General features: G+C 36.2%; 1 protein-coding gene across 7 annotated transcripts in view; it reads right to left on the reverse strand.

Moving 5' to 3' along the window:
- The window catches only part of SENP7 (SUMO specific peptidase 7), a 142,199-nt gene that overhangs the window by 57,867 nt on the left and 61,251 nt on the right, over positions 1-23,081 (reverse strand). For 5 of the 7 annotated variants that reach the window (XM_035015285.1, XM_035015281.1, XM_035015283.1 and 2 more), the window contains one exon: positions 7,764-7,961. The exons of the other annotated variants lie outside the window; for them this stretch is intronic. In XM_035015285.1, coding sequence (XP_034871176.1) covers positions 7,764-7,961 — 198 coding nt within the window. The remainder of the gene's footprint in view (positions 1-7,763; positions 7,962-23,081) is intronic. 7 annotated transcript variants of the gene reach the window in all.

Raw genomic sequence — 23,081 nt, forward strand, 5'->3', positions numbered from 1 at the left:
CAAACAAATTCAAGAAATCTTCATTCTTCTCATTCAACAGAAAGTTCTTGATAAATAATTACATACTTGTAACTGGCAAATGAGAAATGCTAAATCCAACAGGAGAGAAATCATTCAGAATGCACCTGTGGTAATGATAGATTCCATAAGTGAAACAGCACACGTACCGGTGGTAATATATATGCTTTATATAACAGCACCAAGGAAAGAGCCAATAAATCAAATGTGTAGAAAATTAAAGTGTATTTTTAAACCTCCAAATTTTTTAAAACTAGTGGGGTTTACATCGAATGTACTATATAAAAGCCTGATATCTTCTTAAACAGAAGAGGATAAATATAATCTTTTCTTGGTTAGCCAATTGTTATTATGAACAACTGACATACTTTGCCACACAGCAATGATGCCCTACGGCAATTATTTGGCCCTGAACTGACCAACCCAAACCAAATTATAATGTTCTTAGTTCTTGTTACTGTATTTTTTAAGTTTTCCTATCTCCTCTTCATCAGATATTCTCCTTGACTGTTATCAATGTCATTTGCAGCACTTTACTGACCATTTGTGAGAGACAACAGAAAACACTTAGAAAGAGCCTGAGTACTTCCATTTAAATGAAACCTGAGCGTCCCTGTACTTTGTTACATTTGCTGTAGTACCTAGAGGTTTTCCCTTATTTTTACTGCATAGAGGCATTATGTTCTTTTCACACTATGTTCCAGACAGAATGGGATTTCAGATCTTAGGAAAACTTTAAAATAATTTCAGTCTGCTCTTTATTTTAAACACGAAGAACTCAAAGCTCAGCAAAGTTAAATGGCTGAAGGTACAACTCTTCTAGCAGAAGAACCTGGGCCTATTATCTTTTGGTTTCTTAATTTTATTCCATTACACATATCCTTAATACTAAGTTGTCAAAGGATCCAGATAACTGAGCTTTTCTATAGATACTGCAGGAAATCTTTGAAAATATGCTTTTCCAGCACAACCTCCACAAAAAAAGTATTGCAATGATTAAGTAGTATATATGATGTAAAAGCAAAGGCTAGTCATAAATACAACTCTCTAAACTCAGAGTTTGAGTGAAGAAAGAAGGGGAAGGAAGTCTGTCATCTAGTACAACCACTGATTGTGAGGGAGGGCAGAGATATTTTTCTACTTTCTCTTAAGATTTAAATCTCTAAGGATCCTAGTTATTACAGTGTGCTCTGTGTATTTGATGCCTGAGAGAAACCTCTTTAAAATCCTTGATTTGAAGTGGGAATGGAGGCAATATAGGACCAGAAAGGAGTCTCAAGATTTCTTTTATCTGACCTCACACTAGAAATTGCTATGAAATAAATCACTAAAAAAAACTTCAACTAGGGGTACCTGGGTGGATCACTCGTTAAGCATCTGCCTTTGGCTCAGGTCATGATCCCAGGGTCCTGGGATCGAGCCCCGCATTGGGCTCCCTGCTCGGCGGGAAGCCTGCTTCTCCCTCTCCCACTCCCCCTGCCTGTGTTCCCTCTCTCGCTGTGTCTCTCTCTGTCAAATAAGTAAATTAAATCTTTTTTTTTTTTTAAGATTTTATTTATTTATTTGAGAGAGAGAGAATGAGAGAGAGCACATGAGAGGGGGGAGGGTCAGAGGGAGAAGCAGACTCCCTGCCGAGCAGGGAGCCGGATGCGGGACTCGATCCAGGGACTCCAGGATCATCACCTGAGCCGAAGGCAGTTGCTTAACCAACTGAGCCACCCAGGCACCCCAGTAAATAAAATCTTAAAAAAAAAAACAAAAAAAAACAAAAAACTTCAACTATAGTTCAATGAAAACTCATCTGTGTTTCTCGATACTTTAGGGAAAGTACAGAAATAGTAGCAGATATAATTTTATTCAGGTTAGAATTATCTCTTTTGTAAATACCTTAATGTAAATAAATTTTACTTACTTTTAAGATATGAGAGAATCTGAAAAATTGATAACTCATTTTAAGAATTGATAATATACTCTTTTTATGGTCCCCTATCATTACTGAATTCTAAAATGTGGTTGGTTTATAATAAAAATAATCTAAAAACTGTAGCATTTCAGTAAAGAGAAAATTTAGGGCACATAAGGAAACACATCAAAGAAATGTCAGCTCTCATTTAGTATCTGTTTAAATGCCTGACTATAATATGTTTATGTATGTTTTAAAATGTTGAGTCCCTAAAAAAAGCTGTCTCTACAAACAGAAGAGATGGATTCCATAAAAGATTACTTCTGTACAAAGTGTTAAAGACAATAATCAACAACAACAAAAAGTACAAATATCAGCAAGCAAATGGTAAATTTTAAAGATCAGAGTTCTCTTCTCAGTAATAAATGATCACCATATTCTTGTATAGTTTATTTTGCCACTAGATTTAAAGAAAGCAAAAAGCAAAGAAGATATGAAAAAAGAATCTTGGAGGATAAATAAAACCTTTTAAGTTAAACAAACAGCTGAAAATCTGTCCTAAAAGAGAAAAATATCAAAATTGACCCAAAATCCATGTGAAAAGATTATATACCAAACTGCAGTAGAACCTGCATCTCTAAAGCACAAGAACCCTGGAGGGCCTTTTAAGCTATCAGAAGGTCAAAGCACTATCTCAGCAGCAGTATACCTTTCAATGAGATAGCATTCTTAGAATGTTAACAAAATGCCCCAAGAAAAAAATTAAAGAATAAGTAGAATATTTAAAGGTCAATAATTTAGATATCATAGAAAATATGTCATAAAGTCCCAATTCCTGCTTTACTTATGAAAAAAGCTAAATTTCAGAAGAGTGAAAAGCACTGTGGTACAGGAATCAAGAACAATGACTCTAGAGTCAGACAAAAATAGGATCAGGTTCTGATTTCAGCACCTAATAATATAACTTAGTCAAGTTATTTACCATAATTTTTCCTCTTAGCATTGATCTTCTCATCTCTAAAATTAGGAGAAAATCTACCTTACAAAGTTAAAATGAAATGAGATATTAGATGTAAAGCAGTTAGTACAAGTCCTGGCACATAGTAAATACATAGTAAAAGGAAACTCGCTTTTATTTTCCTATTATTGAAGTCTTCCTCAAAGTTATAAATTATCCTTTCAAATGGTCCTTAACTGTCCTAATTTATCATACTCTGCAATCTTGATGAAAACATCTTATTAGAAAAGTACATAACTCAAGGCGCCTGGGTGGCTCAGTCGTTAGGCGTCTGCCTTCGGCTCAGGTCATGATCCTGGGGGTCCTGGAATTGAGCCCCACATCAGGCTCCCTGCTCTGCGGGGAAGCCTGCTTCTCCCTCTCCCACTCCCCCTCCTTGTGTTCCCTCTCTCGCTGTGTCTCTCTCTGTCAAATAAATAAATAAAATCTTAAAAAAAAAAAAAGTACATAACTAAATAGTTAGCAATGCCTATAGTACACCACGGCCATATCCCAAACATCTTTCATCAACTATTTGCAACTCATGTAATTTGGGTACCTTGAAGAAACAGAGTTCTGTGTGAGAGCCTTAGAGAATACAAATCTTTATACTGATGACTAAGTTCATAATACCTAAGCTATCTTTTGGTATACAACTATTTAAGTTAGCATTGCCATGGAAATTTCATGGCTAGTCAGAATTTCAAAAGATTCTGAATTTTCACAAGAAATATATAAAGGTGTATATTTCATCTTTCACACTAACTCAATATGGAAGAAAGGACCAAAAAACTGTCATTTCACAGACTATCCAATTTTTTTTTCCTGAGTATGTAAGTAATAACAGTAAGTAAAATAAAATGGCATTTATTTAAGTTTATTTACTAATATTATGAAATCACATTTCAAAATATAATATGCTAAACCAAAGCAGAAACAAATTTTGCAATGCAGTGAGATGAAGCAGAAAGTATACTGGCCTGAGAATTAATGCCATTTATTGATTATTTCTCTGCATGGTTATTTTCTCTGATTCTTAATTTTTTCAATTATAAATTGTGGAGTCCTTACCAGCATAAGTAGCAAGGTAAATGTAAGATTCAAATAATTTAATAAATGAGAAAAATTGGTAGGAGCTATTAATATAAACTTCATGTTAAAAGCAAATTGTTAAAGAGATGCAGCGCTTGTTGAAAGACAACATAATTGTATCTGGTAATAAAGTTACAGCAAGCAAAAAATTACAGTACTAATTTAGTTTTCATTTAGATGAATGCCTTTCTAAAACTGTATTATGTGACATTTTACAGGGTTCTCATAAATCCATTCTTATCTCAATGATATAATTCAAAACGTACTTTCTAAATCAGTTTAAGCTATGTAGAGAAAACAATTTTAATTGCTCAATAATTCTTAAAAGTGATTCATAGATTTTCTAAATTTGCTCTTTTCTTTTACTAAGCTAAATTTTAAGTGAATAAATTGTCACTCAACTAAAATTACACTACACTGGCTTAAAGAAATCTTAAGGTGCCAGAAATACTATAGTATCCAAAAAGTCTTACCATCACAATAACTAAATTATGTAATTTTTTAAAACTTCAAACGTGTAAATTTAAGAGAAAAATGAATAAATATAATTAGGGATATTCCAAGAACTGGGACCTAACTCTTCTTAATGAAAGATGGGTACACTGTCTCCATATTTCTCTAATAATTTCCTGGTGCCAACTGATGAAAAGAGGAGAAAGAAAGTTTATCTTCTCAAAAGCCTTGTATATGTGTCCCAGTAGGTTCTTTCTTGCCTAATGACAAAGGTTTATAAATGTCTGAAAGTTATCTCTCAGGAAAATAGATGTGAATCACACATGGATATAAAATATACACTAAAATACTGTTTACTTATTTAAACAGAAATTTGTACATTCCACATACTGGTACTTTGATATTTCTAAAACTCTTGACCCTTTTCTTCATTATTTAAGAAGATGGATTTGGATTATGTTTTCTGTTTTTCTTCTCAATGTTACCAAGAAATTAAAAGGCTAAATTGTCCTGACATAAAAGGACCATCTAAAATGGTTTAGATCCGGGCGCCTGGGTGGCTCAGTCGTTAAGCGTCTGCCTTCGGCTCAGGTCATGATCCCAGGGTCCTGGGATCGAGTCCCACATCGGGCTCCCTGCTCGGCAGGAAGCCTGCTTCTCGCTCTCCCACTCCCCCTGCTTGTGTTCCTGCTCTCACTATCTCTCTCTCTGTCAAATAAATAAAATCTTTATAAAAAATAAAATAAAATAAAATGGTTTAGATCCTAAAATGCAAATAAAATTTCTAAAAAAAAAAATGTCATTTTGGTGACTGAATGAGTAATTTTGGTTTACTTAATAGTTTAATTTAAGATGAAATTAAAAGCCAAAAATAAATTTTCCTCCCTTTCATCTCTCTGAAATGAGGTCCTACCTAAGTAAAAATGAAAATAAGACAAAAAGCATCATGTTAACATTAAGCAAAGACTGAAGAAAGAATAAGTCTCCTATTCCACATAGCAAGTCCTATACAGAAAACATTACCCAAACCTATACCTTTAAACTGTTCTCCAATGTTCTTATTTGAAGCTTGTAATATCTCTTTTTCTGGTTGTCACCAAAATTACAGAACAAATAACTGGTTCTAAAGGATGAAAATACATTTCAGTCAAAGAGACAGGAGATGTAATTCTGCTGAGAAGCAACCTCTTCCTTGAATTCAGCAAAAATTGATTGGGTATTCAGTTATGCACCCAGCAATGTGCCCAGGTATTAGTATCAGAGTAAAAATAATAAAATGTAGTTGCTGCCCTTGTGAAGCTTACTATCAGGGAGGCAGAGAAACTAAATAGTTTGATAAGTACTATGATATATGACCAGGCTGCTTAACAAGAGAAAAAACAGGATTAAACACAAATTAGGGTGTGGAATCAAGGAAACTATCCCAAAAAGATGGCATATGAATTCAATGTTGAAGACTAAAAGATGTCGGTAAAAGGGAAAAGGAGTATTGTTTCCAAAATAAGAGAACAAACAGCATGAGCTCAAAGGTATAAAACAGGACATTCACTGAGCTACCTCTAGTTCCCTAGAGACTAAAGCTCAGTTATGAATGTGGAAGAGACAGACACAAAGCTAGAGATAGACAAAGGTGAGATCATTAAGGGCCTTGTATGCTAAGCTAAGGAGTTTGAGCTTTATCCTGGAGGTTATATGGAGCCACAGAAAGATAGATGTTAAACTAGAGAGCAAAAAGTAACATCTGCCTTTCAGAATGAATAACTTAGCAACAATATAGAGAAATATTCAAGAAAAAAAAAAAAAAAAACACCAAACACAGGAAGCCCAATACTATCATAGTAATAAAGGCGCAAAGTTATCGTGGCTTGACTGGGGCAGTGGCAATAAAAATGGAGAAGAGATCATTTCAAGACAGATTTAGGAGGCAAAAATAACTACACATGAAAAATGACTGGATATAAAGGATATGAGAGAAAGAGGAGTCATATACTCAGACAGAGAGGGGATACAGAAATAGGAGTAAGTCTAAGAACAAAGACAATGCATTCACTTTGGAACAAGTTCAATTTAGGACCCCTGGAGCTGGGAGAAAAGGTCTGGACTAGCTGGTAGTTCACCCCAGGAAGTGAAAGGAAAACACACAAACACACACACACATACACACACACACAAACACACACACACAGTAGAAACCAAATTAGAATCTTATTGGGACTTTGAACTTCATACTACATTTCAGTTTCATGAACATATAATCCAGCCCCTACCTGACTGACTCTAAGATTTAGGGTGCCTTAGACAGTTAAATTTATATCAGTTATGATCTAATAAGGAAATTCATTTTCTTAGCTTTTTGTTTTGGCCTTTTTTTAAAGAAGTGTCTTCCTTTAAAATTAATATACAGCTATCTACTTCTATTTTTTAAATAACTGTGTGGAAAGTTAGCAGTTTTTATCTGGACTTGGCTTAAAGCACTTATATACTACCATTTAGATTACACACCATATAACCAAAGCACTACCTAGCTAATGACAAGTTATTCTAATTGAAAGCAAAGTACTTTCCTCAAAACATATTCATTTAAGGGTTAAAACTGTAAATGACACATTAAAAATATTATGTTACAGATCACAAATTCCCAGAGCTAATTCCAAACTCCATACACAATTCCTTTAAAAAATATAAAATAAAACTGGTCTTATTTTCTAAATTAAACTGTATATTTATTACTAAAAATCTGGGGTAATATTTCAATATCAGCTCCTTTTTTTAAAAATGCATGTAAAATACAAGAAAGCTCACAAAGTCAAAAGTGGCAAGGACTTAAATAATATTTAATAGGTATGCTAAAGATGCAGAAAATAAAAATGAACTATTAATTCTGTAAACTCTGTCAAGACATAAATAGATAAGTATATATACTTTTCTTTATTTTCTCCATTCTAGCATACCTTTCATATGTTATTTAAACTGGGTCCTTACCTATCTATCTATATATGTATCTTCATTTTATATCATAAATGAATCTCTAAAAATATGTATATGTGAATCACATTATAAAGTAAGTTAAATGTACTAAGATACTTGGCTTTAAAAATAATTTTATGTCAACTTAATGAAGTGCAAAACTATCATTAACTTTGTAAATTGAGATTGTCAGCTTTAAGATTAGAGTGGGGCATACCTGTATATGCAGATTTTCTTAAAAATCATTTCCAACAATCTTAACAATTTTAAGATTATTGGACTTCTACTATTTCAATGTGGTAGGTTGAACAAAATCAATACTGAACAACATACCTTTTAGATAAATTAAGGCTTTGGTGAAGAGGTTCTAATTTTTGACATGTCTCTAGGCTGTCAACAGATGTCGAAGGCAATGAGTCTGATTGCACCTTGTTGGCATCACATAAATTAGCATCGTTTCTAGGTAGGGTCTTTCTGAATTTTCGTCCTAAATCCGTCCATAGGACATTCGTCAACACAACTTTGAGTTGCCTGTTACACACATAAATAATTAAAACATAAAGTACTAAACATTGTATAATACATGAAGTAATCACAAACTATACCAAAAGAAAACCTCCAGAAATTCTCGATTTCAGTTCTTCAATCAATTAACTAGAGTAATAAGTAAAATATTTGCTTAACCATTCTCAAATATATATTAAAAAGTAAAGTCTATTTTACTTAAACTGGAATTTTCTTCAGAATTCTGTCTGGTATACTACAACCGTGGCCACACACATGTATAGCTGCTGGGATTCATGATAACGCATCTGTGCCTATTTATACTTTCAGTGAAACAACAATACACATCTGCATAACTCACCACGGGAGGCAACCACTTTCTGCACTCTAATTGTGTTTTTAGTATTTGTTGATTAGGAAAGCATTATTAAAAGTAAAGGTGAGGGGCGCCTAGGTGGCTCAGTCGGTTAAGCGTCTGACTCTTGATTTTGCCTCAGGTCATGATCTCAGGGTCATGAAATCAAGCCCCGCATGGGGATCCGCACTCAGTGCAAGTCTGCTTGAGATTCTCTAGCTCTCCTTCTGTCCCTCACCCTGCTCACACGTGCTCACGCTCTCTAAAAATAAAATCTTTAAAACTAAAGGTGAAACATTATATCATCTACAGTCTCAATTAAGTCTACACAGTCTTATGTCTTCATAGTCTTAAGATATAGACTTAATTTTACCTTATTTCTACAAATAGGTCAATTTAAAACATTTACTTTTACTGTACCTATACCCTTTTCAAAACCAAAACTGATAAATGCAAGCAGCTCCAGCTTTTTGCCTCACTACATTTTGGCCATTATTCATTCAATATATCTTTTGCTGATAATACTTGAAGAACTGTGTTCAGTTCTGGAACCAGAGAATAATAGTTCTTGCAGTAGTGTGCACAGGCTACCAAATGGACTCAAAACAATGTCAAATGAGAAATGTCTGAATTGGACATGTTTAATCAGAAGAGTGTCTATTCTATTGCCTGGGCCCATTTTAGCATTGTTTCTTTAACAAATATAAGAATATTAAAAAACAGGAGTGCCTGGCTGGCTCAGCTGGTGGAATATGTGACTCTTAATCTCAGGGTTATGAGTTTGAGTCCCATTGGGTGTAAAGATTACTTAAAAATCGTAAAAAAAAAAAGAAAGAAAGAAAGAATATTAAGAAACAAAGCAAAGTGCTCATATATTTTAAAGATAAAACAGATCTTGGGGTGCCCGGCTGGCTCAGTTGGTAAAGCATGCAACTCCCGATTTTGGGGTCATGAGTTCAAGCCCCCCGTTGGGCCTAGAGCTTACTTAGAAAATAAATGAAAGATAAACTAAGTCTCAAAGACATCACTTGTTTGCAGCTGCCACTTTGGGCTATCTTCAGACCATCTGGAAGGAGGCAGTATAAGTCTTCAGGAAACCTCCATAGAATGCACTGAAACTCCAAATACTTTGAGTTAAAAAAATTGTTTTTTAATCTATAGATTTTAGAATTATCATTAAATAATAAAGAGATAAGTGATATGTCTATGAATAAATAATTCATTCTTCATTCAACAAATACTTACCAAATACTTTCTAGCAAAACAACTGTACTAGCAGAATCTAGAGATTCAGTAACAAACAAGATGGTTGCAGGGCCTGCCTTCATGGAGCTTACATTCCAGAGAAGAACCACTCAATTAATTACTTAATTACAATTGTGATGAGTGATATGAAGTTAAAGTACAGAGAATGCACTTCTTCTAAACTAGGTCAAGGAAGATTTTACCTAAAATACGACCTTTGAGCTGAAGCTAGACACTATCCAAAAGAAACAGGTGGAAAATAAAGAGCAGTCCAAAAAGGGGAACAAAATACAAATGATCTGATATGAGTAAAGCTTGTTGAAGAAAATCAAAGGACTTACCTGGCTCAACTGCTTAGACTGAAGAGGAAATTTGTACAAGATAAGGATGGACAGTTAGGCAGGACCGATGAACTATATTAATGATTTGAGATTTTATGTCAAGAATAATAGAAATTCACTAGTTTTAACAAAAGAATGATGAGCTCACAGCTGCATTATTAAAAGATCACTTTGATGTCTTATGAAGAATGAAATGGAAGCACTAAGGTTAAGCATTATAAAAATGAATTTAGAGAGGTAACAATGACTTTATCAGGGGCAGTTTAGTGGAATGGTGGGAGCAGAAACAGAATACAGTGGGATGAGTAAATGGAAAAGGAGGAAAGGGATATAGCAAATGTAGGCAGCTGACATATGACTGAAAGGGGGATACAGAACAAGAGCTCAAGACAAACGTGAGATGCAGGAAAAGTTTTCTTAGTAATTGGTTCATTAGTTAGTTAAGACAGAAGACATCTCTGTAAGTTTAAGTGCCTAAGGAAGAGGTCAACAGAATAGGAGAGGCTGAAGATAAAAAGACAGAATAATTAACACAGTAAATTTCTTAAGAAATGGTAAGAGCTAATATTTTTTAACATACACTATATACCAGTTACTATGCTAACCATTTTCCAATGATTTACTTCATTTAAACCTCACAACTACTCTATGAGGTACAATGGTAATTCTTCTGCAATTAAGACCAAGATAGAACGATTAATAACTAAGCCCAAAGTAAAATGGGTGAGTAGTAAAAGTAGGATCCAAAACCATACACTCTCAACTCTACTGCCAGCACTTTTAACTTCTCCACTATGCTAATTTATGATGGAAGAAGAGCATCCCCATTCCTTCCTCCAGGAAGTAAAAGGAACAAAGATCACCTTTTCAAAGTGATAGGAAAGGTAAAGGAACAAAGGCTTGAGAAGAGAAAGATTTCAAATCATCACTGTGGAGAGGGAGAACACAAGCAGATTAGAGAAACACAGTAGGACTATCTTGCAGTTTAGGCATCCAGTAAGATTAATAACCATGAATTTATAATGCTACAAATATACTCTGTTTTGTGATTTTTTTTCCACCACTGCACAGCCACCTTTGTGTCAGCCCAATGCAAAAAAAAGATAATTAGGTTCACAGGTGATTATTAACTACAAAAGAGAAAGGCAACTTTATAAGAAATCTGACAGCTACCACCTTAACCAATGATCAAATGTAGAATCATCAACAGGGGGACAAGCAAACCTTATGTATCCTCTGATATGATGCAATAAGCAAATGACCTCAGCTATGAAGTATTTTTGCCAAAAATTTAAGGTGAATCTATCTAATCCATGAGGACGAGCCCAGATAAATCATAAAAGTCTAGAATATAGGACATTAGACAAGACAACTGGCCTAAACTCTTCAAAAAAGTCAGTGTCATGATTTCTAATAAACAAGACAGACAGGGTTATTCTAAGATTAAGAGCCTAATGAGAGGGGTGCCTGGGTGGCTCAGTCGGTTAAGCGGCTGCCTTCGGTTCAGGTCATGATCCTGGAGTCCTGGGATCGAGTCCCGCATCGGGCTCCCTGCTCGGCGGGGAGCCTGCTTCTCCCTCTCCCTCTGCCTGCCGCTCTGCCTACTTGTGCTCTCTCTCTATCTCTCTGTCAAATAAATAAATAAAAATCTTTAAAAAAAAAAAAAGAGCCTAATGAGACTTAATAACCAAAATATATGATGCATACACTTCAATTTGATCCTATATTTTAAAAAGTAACAAAATAGGGGTGCCTGGGTGGTTCCGTCGGTTAAGCATCCGACTCTTGATTTCAGCTCAGGTCATGATCTCAGGGCTGTGAGACTGAGCCCTGCATTGGGATCCACATTGAGAATGGAGCCTGCTTAAGATTCTCTTTCCCTCTCCCTCTACCCTTCCTCCCACCCCTCTATCTTCTCTCCCTCTCTAAAAAAAATAGTAATAATTTTTTTTAAAAGTAATAAAAAATATTTTGGGGACATTTAGGAAATTCTGATTAATTCTAGACTCTATATTAGATAACAAAATAAAATTATTATTAAATTTCTTCATAATATACTGTGGTAATATTTAAGAAAATGTCCTTGTTCAAATAAATAAATAAAATCTTAAAAAAAAAAGGGCACCTGGGTGGCTCAGTTGGTTAAGAAAATGTCCTTCTTCTTAGGAAATGCAGGTTGAAATTCTACTTTCAAATGTTTCTAGGAAAAATGTATATTATATTTTTATCTCCACATGTGTATATGTGATATGCACTTTCATGCATGTATGAAGAGACTAAAAGAAGGCAAGTGTGGATTAAAGTTAACAACTGGGGGGCGCCTGGGTGGCTCAGACGGTTAAGTGTCTGCCTCTGGCTCGGGTCATGATCCCGGGGTCCTGGGATCGAGCCCCACATAGGGCTCCCTGCCGAGCAGGGAGCCTTCTTCTCCCTCTCCCTCTGCCTGCCGCTCCCCCTGCTTGTACTCTCTCCCTGTCTAATAAAAAAATTAAAAATCTTTAAAAAAAAAAGTTAACAACTGGGGAATCTAGATGAGGGATGCATAGGAGTGTTTATTATACTCTTGACAAAATAATCCCATGTCTGGAATCCTATGTCAAGAAAAGTATGAAATACAAGGGAAAAATTTATGCACAGAGATATTCATCATGGTATAATTTATAAAAGCAGCAAGTGAAAAGCAACCTTCAATGCCAAGAAACAGCAGAATGGTTAATTAAACCAAGGTAAAGCCACTTTAGCAAATGTTACTTATTAGTCTCTTAAAATCTTCTACTTTAAATTTTAAGATAGCTAGCTATCTCTGTGTTATTTTCTTTTTTCTACTTGTCTTCATTTGTTTTTTTTTTTTTTTAAGATTTATTTACTTAGGGGCGCCTGGGTGGCTCAGTCGGTGAAGCATCTGCCTTCGGCTCAGGTCATGATCCCAGTGTCCTGGGATCGAGTCCCGCGCATCAGGCTCCCTGCTCAGAGGGAAGCCTGCTTCTCCCTCTGCCACTCCCTTGCTTGTGCTTCCTCTCTTGCTGTGTCTCTCTCTGTCAAATAAAAAATATTTATTTGAGAGAAAGAGAGAGAGCGGGAAGGACAGAGGGAAAGGAAGAAAGAATCTCAAGCAGACTCCTGCTGAGCCCAGAGCCCAATGTGGAGCTTGATCTCACCACCCTGAGATCAGGACCCAAGTGAAAACCAAGAGTAGGAAGCACAACAGGTTGTGCCACCCAGGCACCCCTTTATTTCTATTTTCTATACAAAGCAAGCACTATTCATATGAAAAGAAATGTCAACTAATTAACTTTCTTAAAGAATGGTCAATAGTTCAGGTTTACCTAGCGAAAAACTATCGCTTCACTACTGAATATGTATTTTTTACATTTAGGAAGTTAGACTATTCATTTAAAAGATTTTGCAACAGGATGGAGGGATGGAGTAACTAGGTAATGGACATTAAGGAGGGCATGTGATATAATGAGCACTGGATCTTATATAAGACTAATGAATCACAGACCCGCACCTCTGAAACCAATTATACATTACATGTTAATTAAAAAAAAATAAATAAAAATAAAAAGATTTTGCAAGAGGGGCGTCTGGGTGGCTCAGTCCATTAAGCGGCCGACTCTTGATTCTGGCTCAGGTCATGATCTCAGGGTGGTGAGACTGAGCCCCGCATCTGGCTCTGCACTGGGAGTAAAGCCTGCTTAAGATTCTCTCTCCCTCTCCTTCTGCCCCTCCCTCCCCGCTTGTGCATGCTCTCCCTCTCTAAAAAAAAAAAAGTAAATAAATAAATAAAAGCTTTTACAAGGGTACAGCTTAAAATTCTAAGTGATAAAATAAAAATATTTATAAAATCTTAAGGATATATATGGCACACTTCTGGTCTAACAGGAAAACTAGTGAAAATTAGTAATTTGCTGAATTATTTGGAAAATTATCTCAATGGTAATTTTAACAATTTTAAATATGAAAATATCCAATGTTGGAAAAAGCCATTTTTCTATTCACCCAGACCAATTAAGAATTTATGTTGGAGAGGTACCAGGGTGGTTCAGTAGGTTGAGTGACCGACTCTTGGTTTCGGCTCAGGTCAGGATCTCATGGGTCGAGAAATCGAGCCCCTGTGATTCTGAACTCCTTGCTCAATGGGAGTCTGCTTGAGATTTTCTCTTCCCAATCCCTCTGCCCCTCCCTCCACTCACTCTAAAATAGATAAATAAATCTCTCTCTCAAATAAATAAATAAATCTTTTTTTAAAAAAAGAATTTATGTTGGAAAATAATAAACCATTGCTCATTTTACTGATTGTTCTAATAATGTGACTCTAAATGAAAAAGACAATTGAGATTCTCTGGGGAAAATATTTATTTCATGTTTATATATTTGGCTTTATTGTATAATTGTAATTTGGCTGACTAGTAACACCCTAAAGCACAAGTCAGAACACTTTTTTAAAAATTAAACATTTTTACCTTAATATTTTCTTTTTTCCCCAAAATATTAAGATAAAAAATGTTTAATTTCTACATTTAAATACCATAAGACTTCTATGGATACTGGAATAGAAATTAAGGGTGAAGGACAACATTCAAATCATACAAAATAAAACCTAAACTTTATATTTTGGAAACCACACTTAAGTAGAAATACTATACAAAAAAAAAGGTAAGAAATTCAGGAGACAGGTTGATTTTATTTTTTTAAGATTTTATTTACTTATTTGTCACAGAGAGAGAGAGAGAGAGCACAAGCAGGGGAAGCGGCAGGCAGAGGGAGAAGCAGGCTCCCCGCTGAGTAAGGAGCCTGATGTGGGACTCGATCCCAGGACCCTGGGATCATGACCTGAGCTGAAGGCAGATGTTTAACTGATTGAGCCACCCAGGCATCCCAACAGGTTGATTTTAAAGGAGAGAAAAGGAGTTGTAACTGCAAAGGCACAAGAAAACTTCTGTGGTAGTTTTCTATTCTGTAGTGGTAGTTACCAAAGTATATTTGCCTTATATAAAATTTTAAATTATAATAAATAATTTATTGTTTTCCTTTTATTTATCTTTTTGGTAGGTGCATTATATTTTGCAGTATAAATAAAGAATAGAGAACAGCTAAACAGAGAACTCTACCTAACCCAACATTCTATATACCATTCCTGCTAAAGTACTTGCCTAGGCTTTTTAAAAGTATCTAATTATCTACTTTAGGAAATATCCCTCTCTAAGCTCTCAACCATTATACTACTATTAATTTACAGTTGACCTTTGAACAACATGGGTTTGAATTGTGCAGGTCTACTTATATAAAGACTTTTTTGGATGAATACACAGTACAGTACTCTAATTGTATTTTTCCTTTCCTTATGATTTAACAACATTGTCTTTTCTCAAGCTTACTTTAAGAATACAGTATATAATACATAGATCATACAAAATATATGTTAACTGTTCATGTTTTTGGTCAACAACTGGCTAATAGTAGTTCAGTTTTTGGAGTTGGAAGTTAAATGCAGGTTTTCTACTGAGCAAAGGGGTTGGCACCACTAAACCCCACGTTGTTCAAGGACCCAATCTAATTTCATTTACAAGGGAAATAATTACTGATCTATGCACTCAGAGTCTAAAAAATATTACTCCTAGAAATAAAAAAAACCACTATATTTTTTCTAGAGTACTATTTTATACATTTGAAAACTTCTAGTTATAGGAAAATTCAGCATAACTACAGCAGAAAAAATCAATTATTTTTGCCTATGAACAAAACACATATTCTAGGTTTTCTTAAAAAGTACAAATTTTAGGGGGGCGCCTGGGTGCCTCAGTCACTTAAGCATCTGACACCAGCTCAGGTCATGATCTCAGGGTCCTGGGATCAAGTCCCTGAGCCTCTCTCTCTCTCTCTCTGCCCCTCCCGTCCACTCCTGCTCTCTCTCTCTAATAAATAAATAAAATCTTTTTTAAAAAATTTCAAAATTTTTAATTATGATTTTTAACAAAAGCAGTTTACTCAATGAATATATAAATATGAATTAACTATATAACTTGGCTAAAAAAAAATGAGAAATCAGAAAAAACAATCATTTCTCAAAACTTGGAGTCCTATTTTTTGGTTCTGGAAACTAGCCAGAATAAAAGCAGTGTTTTAATTTCTTTTTTCATAATTTGAGAGCATTTCTTGTCCTTCAAAACCAATGGGTGTAGGATATCAGAATATGCCACCCCAAAATGTGTCACTTTGGCACAAGGGCTGTTTTGAACTGAAGACAACTGAGAAACAGCAAATGCCAAAAAAAAAATCTTTGTCCACGTACCACTTGCCTAAATGCTATTCATCACTAGAAATTCTTAGGAGCTCAGAGATGGAATCTACATAACAAGCCTAAACTTTATTTTCCATTAGTTTCCTCCATATATTTACTTTCCCATAGTTTGCCATTGTTGGAAGTCTCAAAACTTTTTCCTTTGTCTTGTCACTTCTCTAGAAATCTATTATTCACTGTTAGACACTACATAAGCCCAAGTTGTATCTACCCCTTTGCGTTACTCATCACAGAATATCTACCTCATAGATGCACATTGCATGTGTTAGTAAACTCTGTTTTTGTCTAATAAATCTGTATTTTGTCAGTCTAACTTGCAGGGCCTCAGCCAGAGAACTGAGAAGGGTAGAGGAAAAAGGTTTTTCTCTACATGGACAAAATATTTGAACACTTCACAAGAAAAAGACGTATGAGGAAGGTATGTGCTATGGTGAGCGCTGTGAATTGTGTAAGACTGATGAATTACAGAGCTGTACCCCTGAAACAAATAATACATTATATGTTAACAAAAAAAATAAAAAGAAGAGAAAAGAAAAAGACATATTAATGGCCAACATGCATATGAAAAGATGCTCAATATTATTTATCTTATCTTTCTGATCTTAGAAAACTGGGGAAGAGAGCAAAAAATTTCTATAGACAGTTGGAGAAGATACAAAAGGCCAATAAGAAAATATGCTCAATATTGTTATTCACCAAGCAAAAGTGATTAAAACCACAATAAGATACCACTGCACACCTATAACAAGGGAGAGGCTGAATTTTCCTATAATTCCCACTGGTGGGAATATAAAATGGACGATCACTTTCGGAAAACAGTTGGCAGTTTCTTACAAAATTAAAAATGCACTTTCAATGACTCAGCAATCCAGCTCCTAGGTATTTACCCCAAAGAAATGAAAACATACCCACACAGGCATTTGTAAATGAATATTCACAGCAGCTTTATTCATAGTAGGAAAAAATTGGAAACAATCCAAATGTCCACCAAGAGCTGAATGGATCTGAAAGGGCTAAAAACATGTCACCCCCAAAATATGCCACATTGGCATATAATTTTGAACTGAAGCCACTTGAGAAATAGCAAGTGCAGGAAAGGCTCTTTGACCTCCCCTTTCTACCTGAAGGCAGGTCCTAAAATTTCCCATGAGAAAGGTGCTTTTTCTATACCAGGAAGACATTTTTATCACTGCAGACTGAGAGTAGACACCAAAATGGATCTGTACAAACAAACCTACTAAAATAACCCTTATCTTCCATTAGTTTCCCCCATATACTTCTCGTCGCTTTCCCACAATTTGTGCGCCTAGAAACACAAACCCTTTTCTTTTGTCTTGTCACTTCACAAATTTATTGTTCTTTGTTAAAAAGATATATAGGATGTCAGTCCTAACCATGTCTTTAGGTCTTCATATTTCCTAAGAGCTTCCATGTGCACTTTTAAAAACTCAAATAATATTTGTGTGTTCTTTTCCTGTTGATATGTCTTACCAGCTTAATTCAAAAGCCCAGCCAAAGAACCTAAGAGGGTAATATAGACAAATCTCCAAAACATGCTCAGTGAAAAAAAACAGACATTGGGGTGCCTGGCTGGCTCAGTCAGTAGAGCATGCACTTTGATCTAAAGATTGTAAATTCAAGCCCCATGTTGGGTGTAGAGATTACTTAAAAATAAAATATTAAAAAAAAAAAACCTGATACAAACGAATATACATACTTTGTTTTCATATATTCCCAACTCTAGAAAGACAAACCTAATCTATAGTGACAGCAGATCAGTAACTAGGATTGGAGGTGGGTGGGCTTGGGGAGTAAGTGGGAAAGGGCATATGGAAAGTCTCTGGGGAAGTAGGTATGTTCACAGATTGTGGTGGTAGTGCTAACATGGGTATAAAAAGGATGTTAAAATTCATCAAAACCGGGGTGCTCAGGTGGTGCAGTCGGTTAAGCATGACTCTTGGTTTCTGCTCAGGTCATGATCTTAGGGTTGTGAGATAGAGCCCCAAGTGGGGCTCCATGCTCAGCGCAGTCTGCTTGGGATTCTCTCTTCCTCTTCCCCTGCCCCTCCAACACCGCCCCCCCCACCACATGCATTCTCTCTAAATAAATAAATAAATCTTTTTTTTTTGAAATTTCATCAAAATATACACATAAGATGTGTGTACTTTATTAGATAGAAAATATACATCAATAAAGGTGATCAAAAGTCATTAAGAGGGGCGCCTGGATGGTTCAGTCAGTTAAACGTCTGCCTTCAGCTGGGGTCGTGATTCTCAGGGTCCTGGGATCAAGCCCTGAATCGGACTCCCTGCTCGGCAGGTGTGTGTGGGGGGTCTGCTTCTCCCTCTGAGCCTTCTGCCTCTGCCTCCTCTCCCCTGCTCATGCTCTGCCTCTGTCTCTCTCTCTCTCAAATAAATAAATAAAATCGTAAAAGAAAAAATAAGTCATTAAGAATATGCAAATTTATATTGCTTTAGAAAATGAGTCTACCTATTTCGTTTTCCTCATCAAAACCCAAATTAAATGAACTAAATAAGTAACATTTTTATTAATTTATACATGTATACTTTGCTAAAACTTGGATTGAAAAATTCATTAGAATAAGTTCAAGGGCTCTAAAAGATCATCATCACTACAGTATGCCTTGGATGCCACCTTTCCAGTACGTGAATTTGTTACCTGGCAATTGGCCAAGTGCCTTAGCAAGCATCTTTTGAATAAGAAAGGTACTTAAGCTGATTCTTTGAAATTAAAACACCAGTCCAAATGGCCAACAGACACATGAAAAAGTGCTCAACATCGCTTGGCATCAGGGAAATCCAAATCAAAACCACAGTGAGATACCACCTCACACCAGTCAGAATGGCTAAAATTAACAAGTCAGGAAATGACAGATGTTGGCGGGGATGCGGAATAAGGGGAACCCTCCTACACTGTTGGTGGGAATGCAAGCTGGTGCAGCCACTCTGGAAAACAGTATGGAGGTTCCTCAAAAAGTTGAAAATAGAGCTACCATACGATCCAGCAACTGCACTACTGGGTATTTACCCCAAAGATACAAATGTAGGGATCCGAAGGGGTACGTGCACCCCAATGTTTATAGCAGCAATGTCCACAATAGCCAAACTATGGAAAGAGCAAAGATGTCCATCGACAGATGAATGGATAAAGAAGATGTGGTATATATATACAATGGAATATTATACAGCCATCAATAGGAATGAGATCTTGCCATTTGCAACGACGTGGATGGAACTGGAGGGTATTATGCTGAGCGAAATAAGTCAAACAGAGAAAGACATGTATCATATGACCTCACTGATATGAGGAATTCTTAATCTCAGGAAACCAACTGAGGGTTGCTGGAGTGGGGGGTGGGGTGGGAGGGATGGGGTGATTGGGTGATAGACACTGGGGAGGGTATGTGCTCTGGTAAGCACTGTGAATTGTGCAAGACTGTTGAATCTCAGATCTGTACCTCTGAAACAAATAATGCAATATATGTTAAGAAAAAAAAAAGAAGATAGCAGGAGGGGAAGAATGAAGGGGGTGAAATCGGAGGGGGAGACGAACCATGAGAGACGATGGACTCTGAAAAAGAAACTGAGGGTTCTAGAGGGGAGGGGTGTGGGAGGATGGGTTAGCCTGGTGATGGGTATTAAAGAGGGCACATTCTGCATGGAGCACTGGGTGTTATGCACAAACGATGAATCCTGGAACACTACATCTAAAACTAATGATGTAATGTATGGTGATTAACATAACAATAAAAATATTTTAAAAAAAAACCACCAGTACTTAACACACATATAGGACTACACTGATTTGGACTTTGAGGAAACCACAGTTGACAGAATAATTTTAATCTATAATCCAGATAGTTAACACAATGAATTGTATGCCTCTGCCACATTTCCCTTTCTTACTTTTAGTCCATTCCAGGTCCTTTAACAAGAAAACCATTGACTGGGTGGCTTAACAACAAACAAGTATTTCTCACAGTTCTGGAGGCTGGGGAGTCCAAGATCAAGACACTGGCAGATTCAATTTGTGGTAAAAGCTTCCTGGTTCCCAGATAGCCACCTTTTCACCATATCTTGGTAGAAGGGATGAGAGAACTCCTGGGGGTCTCTTTTAAAAGGGTACTAATCCTATTCGTGAGGGCTCCATCCTCATCACCCAATTACCTCCCAAAGGCCTCCCATCTCCTAACACATTACATCAGAGATTAGGATTTTAACATAGATTTTGGGGGGATACAAACATTCGATCCATAACATATACTTAATATCAGCCATACTTTAAGTTTCTTTATCACCTATTGATGATAAATCTTTTTTCCCAACGCTGCTCTTAGTAAACATTTCCATCTTATTTCACTCGCATCCAGCACCAGCTTCACAGACATGCAATCTGCACAGCATAGACCCCACGCTTGTTCTAAAGGTCTCCCATTGCTATCTTGAAATTCTTGATAATTTTATCTTTGAACCTGTATTTTGTAAGTGAAAGTCACAAAACAACAGTGCATGCACATGAGCAGAGAAAATATTCTTCACATGCATGTCCAACCATTCCTGGCTGCTCCATTCACATATAATATTTGAGATGTCCATGAGCAAAAAATTCTGGTGGATTCACCATATGTGGGAGTTCCATGAGATTCAAAGTGAGAAAAGGCAAGCAGAGGCACTGAAAGTCCTGAGAGGCCACATTTTTTTCATTCAAACAAGTAAATGGCTCCAGGAGAAAAAGGAATAAAAAAAAAATAATCGCATCTAAGAAACACGAATGACTAAGGTACCCTATTGTATCCTTTCTTACTTGTGTTACTTCCCTATATTAGCCAACCACTTATACTGAAAATGGTGTTACAGCAGGAAAATGAATGATAGGGCAACTCTTAGTTCCTTTTTTACTTTCACTCATTCTTTTTTTTAATTAATTTTTTATTGTTATGTTAATCACCACACATCATTAGTTTTAGATGTAGTGTTCCAGGATTCATCGTTTGTGCATAACACCCAGTGCTCCATGCAGAACATGCCCTCTTTAACACCCATCACCAGGCTAACCCATCCTCCCACACCCCTCCCCTCTAGAACCCTCAGTTTCTTTTTCAGAGTCCATCGTCTCTCATGGTTCGTCTCCCCCTCCGATTTCACCCCCTTCATTCTTCCCCTCCTGCTATCTTCTTCTTTTTTTTTTCTTAACATATATTGCATTATTTGTTTCAGAGGTACAGATCTGAGATTCAACAGTCTTGTACAATTCACAGCGCTTACCAGAGCACATACCCTCCCCAGTGTCTATCACCGTCACCCCATCCCTCCCACCCTACCCCCTACTCCAGCAACCCTCAGTTTGTTTCCTGAGATTAAGAATTCCTCATATCAGTGAGGTCATATGATACATGTCTTTCTCTGTTTGACTTATTTCGCTCAGCATAATACCCTCCAGTTCCATCCACGTCGTTGCAAATGGCAAGATCTCATTCCTTTTGATGGCTGCATAATATTCCATTGTAGAAGATGTGGTATATATATACAATGGAATATTATGCAGTCATTCATTCTTTATACAGCATTATGCCAAAGACAAAGTTTTGGTAGAATGTAGATGTATCAAAAAGTGATATAAAAGCTGCTAAGTTTAGTTTTGTGCAGCATTTCTACTCTTCTGGTAAGAACAAAATATGTATATAAATAAACTGTGAAATACAAATTGTACAATTTCAGTAATTGTACATACTGGTTCAATGCTCATATCTGCATTTTTTTTTTTTTTAAGAGAGGTGGCAGCTTCCTTCTTTTTTTTCTTTTTTTTCTTTTTAAGATTTTATTTATTATTTATTTGACAGAGAGAGACACAGCGAGAGAGGGAACACAAGCAGGGGGAGTGAGAGAGGGAGAAGCAGGCTTCCCGCCGAGCAGGGAGCCCGATGCGGGGCTCGATCCCAGGACCCTGGGATCCTGACCTGAGCCGAAGGCAGATGCTTAACGACTGAGCCACCCAGGCGCCCCTCATATCTGCATTTAAAAAGAATTAAACAGTATAAAGGTGAACAGTAAAATTCATCCTAATAATTTAAATTTTTTCTTTTTCTTTAGTTAGAACAACATATAGATATAAATAAAAGACACCATAGTAAGTTGAGAAAGAGACAACAAAAGAAAGGAAAATATTTTATAGTTTAGCACTGTGATATAACGGGAAATATACATTTGGTCTTTTTTCTCTGGTAAATACATCAAGATGCAGGGAGGGTGACATACCTAAAGAGGTCATGGAACTCCACACCCCCATCCCATACCCTGCCCTATAGACCTCTTCTTTTTGGCTGTTCTTGTTTTGTATCCTTTATAATAAACCTATAAATGTAAATAAAATGTTGTCTTGAGTTTTGTGAGCCATTCTAACACATTATCAGATCTGAAAAGGAAGTCATGGAAATGCCCAATTTATAGCCAGCCAGTCAGAAATACAGTGACAACCTGAGACTTTCAGCTGGCATATGAAATGAATGCAGTCTTGTGGGACGGAGCCCTTAAATTGTGAGATCTGATGCTAACTCACCACAGAGTATCAGAACTGAATAGCACTACACCCAGTTGGTGCCTGGAAAGTTGGAAAATGGTATTGGAAAAGACACATGCATTTTGGTGTGAGAAGTGTTGTGAGTAAAAACAGTTCGTAAGTACCTTTATTCAATAGCATTTTCTCTATTTTTTTAAACAAGGGACCCTCACTTTCATTTTGTCCAAGGTGCTAAAAGCTGTAGCTGGTCTTACTTGCATAACAATGCTGACAGAAGAAAAGAATCCAGACAGGACCATTGTTCCAGGCCCCACAGCTTTTCAGATGACATCAAAATCAAGACACCCATAGAGATAGCTCTAAAA

Source organism: Mirounga leonina, unplaced genomic scaffold (assembly GCF_011800145.1).
Source record: "Mirounga leonina isolate KUSES-001 unplaced genomic scaffold, KU_Mleo_1.0 Mir_169, whole genome shotgun sequence".
NCBI classification, from domain to species: Eukaryota; Metazoa; Chordata; class Mammalia; order Carnivora; family Phocidae; genus Mirounga; species Mirounga leonina.